The sequence below is a fragment of the Lindgomyces ingoldianus genome, assembly GCF_010093535.1.
Source record: "Lindgomyces ingoldianus strain ATCC 200398 unplaced genomic scaffold BDR25scaffold_141, whole genome shotgun sequence".
NCBI classification, from domain to species: domain Eukaryota; kingdom Fungi; phylum Ascomycota; class Dothideomycetes; order Pleosporales; family Lindgomycetaceae; genus Lindgomyces; species Lindgomyces ingoldianus.
This window is the reverse complement of record NW_022985302.1, coordinates 1-2,647: the sequence shown is the minus strand read 5'-3', so window position 1 is coordinate 2,647 and position 2,647 is coordinate 1. Positions and strand designations below refer to the sequence as shown.

Genomic DNA, 2,647 nt, shown 5'->3' with positions numbered 1-2,647 from the left:
CTGGTAGGCGACTTGGCAGGGCGGTGAAAAAAGCTGGGTCAACCAGCAGCTCCCGCTCGACTCGCTCCATGTCGGCCATCATGCGTAGAATGTCAGCCTTTGTGGCCTTATCGCCGGCCATGCGTAGCGCTCGGGTGGCTAGAAACTCGCGGTACAGCGCGTACGACCGGATGTCGCCAAAGAAGAGGGTACGTACGCCTTCAAGCGCAAGCAGGTCTTGGATAAGCTTGAAAAGATAGTCTTGGCTGGGGAAGTACTGCACAACCGAGTTCATGACGACAAGATTGGCAGCGATTGGCTGTTTTAGTTGGCCAATGTCCGCCGCTGTGGCTTTATACATGTGTACCTTTCCTCTGAGTGCAGGCATGGACTTAACGGTTGTCGTGATGAAGTCGACTGCCTTTTGAGATGGCTCAAGGCCGACATAGCTCTGCAGGCCCTTGCACACATTGAAGAGGACCATGCCGGTGCCTGATCCAATCTCTAGAACGTGCCCAGGGTCCTGACCGTTGAGCAGCGTAGCGATGGTGTCGTCTAGCCACTCGTTCATCTCCGTCTTGTCGATATCTGTACCGTCGTACATAGACGTCCATCCGATGAAGTCGCATCCAATAATTTCGGTTTGAACGTTGTGAATTGGAGAGTAGATCTCGGCATCGAACTGCTCCTCCCATGTGTCGACGTGCTGCGATTCGTGGCCAGCACCAGCCTGCTCATCGGCCAGGACATCACCTTCATGAATGGTGACAAAGCTCATGAGCCGGACCCCGTCATCATCATGCTGTTGCAGCACAGTCACTGCATCGATTACAGAGTCGTGGCTTCGGAGAACGTGCTCAATCTCTCCTAGCTCAACACGGTTTCCCCGGATCTTGATCTGTCCGTCCATCCGGCCAAAGAACTCCAACAAACCGTCCGTAGGGCGATGGCGGACGTAGTCACCTGTTCGATAGGCTCTCACCGTCTGGCCAGCAACTGTGACGGTAACAAACCTATTGATGTCTCGCTGGGGATCAGTGTATCCTCGTGCCAGACCGTCACCCGTGACCACGAGCTCTCCGATGACTCCGAGTGGCACGAGTTGTAGATTCGGATCCATGACGTGGGCGCCCGAGTTGCTCAGCGCGCGGCCGATAGGCACACCATTAGCGAAGTGCTCCTCCTTGTGCAGAACGAAGGATGTGGTGAAGGTTGTATTCTCAGTGGGACCGTAGCCATTGATGATCTTACTGCTCACTGAGCTCTGTATCGAGAGGAAGTCTCGTGGGTGCAGTGGCTCCCCTCCCACGCAAATCATGGTAAGCGTGTCAAGTACCACAGGCGACCCCAGGGCATGATTTTTGAACAGTGCCGTGGTCATGAAGGCTGTTTGGACATCGTGTTGGCGGAACGCTTGTAGTAGAGCTTCCGGGTCTAATACCACCATTGCGTCAATGCAGACGAGTGTTCCGCCGTTCAAGAGACAGGCGTATATCTCCCACGTGGAACCGTCAAAGGCAAGGTTCGCCATGTGCGCCATGACTCGCGATGCTGGTAAGTGCTGCACGAGGTTGTTGTCTCTGACCAGGCGCACAATGCCGCGATGCTCTATCATGACCCCCTTAGGCTGGCCCGTCGATCCGGAGGTGAACATGACATATGCAAGGCTTTTAGCTGACGGGCGGGCCGCCATGGCAGATTTACACCCTGCAATCCCATCCTTAGCTTGATCGTTCAGGACTTCAGTAATGCGGACGAACTCGACGCTGCTGAGCTTGACCTCCGGAGGCTGGACATCAGATCCAAGCAAGATGATCCTCTGGCCTGGAAGGGACGAAAGGATAGCTTCCATGCGCTTCCCTGGTATTTTAACATCGAACGGTAGGTACGCCAGGTTAGCCTTCAGAATGCCAAGGAAAGCGACGATGGTCTGGCAGCTTCGGCTTGCGAGCACGCCGACTAGACTCTCAGGCGTGAACGAGCGCCGTACCAGCCATCGAGCAAGGATATCTGATGCCCTATCCAGCTCAGTATAGCTCATCTCCGCGGAAGAGTCTATGACGGCGATCCTGGCTGGATGTGCAGAAACTTGCTGGCGGAACAGATCGACGATGCTCGACTCGCGCGGGTAGTTTGTTTGCTCAATCTGAACAAGCCCTATACTGTTAAGCCTACAATATTGGGCCTTAGTTAACAGTGGCAAGGATGCAACTGCCGCCTTTGGCTCTTTTAGGGACTCTTGGAGGATGTTGTGGAAGAGTAACAGCATGTTGTCGATTGTCTCGGGCGCATAGAGATCTGTTGAGAAGAAGACGTTGCCCTGTAGGCCGTTGGGCTCTTGAAAGAAGTGAAACTCAAGGTCGAACCTTGAGGTTGCTGCGCTATGCACGGCCTCTGTTTCCACACCTTCCAGCATTAGTTGTCCCAGGTTTCGCTGCGAGTGCACAGCAAAGACAATCTGCACTAGCGGGTGACGAGACAGGTCTCGGTCAGGCTTCAGTTGCGAGACAATGCTCTCGAACGGCACGTCCTGGTTAGTAAGCGATGCAACCGCCACAGCATGGACCTGTTGAACTAGGTCTTCAAAACTCTCGTCATGAATTGTGATCCGAAGGCACTGCATGTTAACAAAGAATCCAATAATGTCTTTAACCTCCCACCGATCCCG

The 2,647-nt window shown here is 54.1% G+C and overlaps 1 protein-coding gene across 1 annotated transcript; it reads right to left on the bottom strand.

The window, feature by feature from the left end:
- On the bottom strand, positions 1-2,395 carry BDR25DRAFT_299313 (amino acid adenylation; the record flags this gene model as incomplete). Its single annotated transcript, XM_033689128.1, has 1 exon — positions 1-2,395. A coding segment is annotated over one exon (2,395 nt), but the record flags the coding sequence as incomplete, so codon positions are not given.
- Between the last annotated feature and the right edge of the window lie 252 nt (positions 2,396-2,647).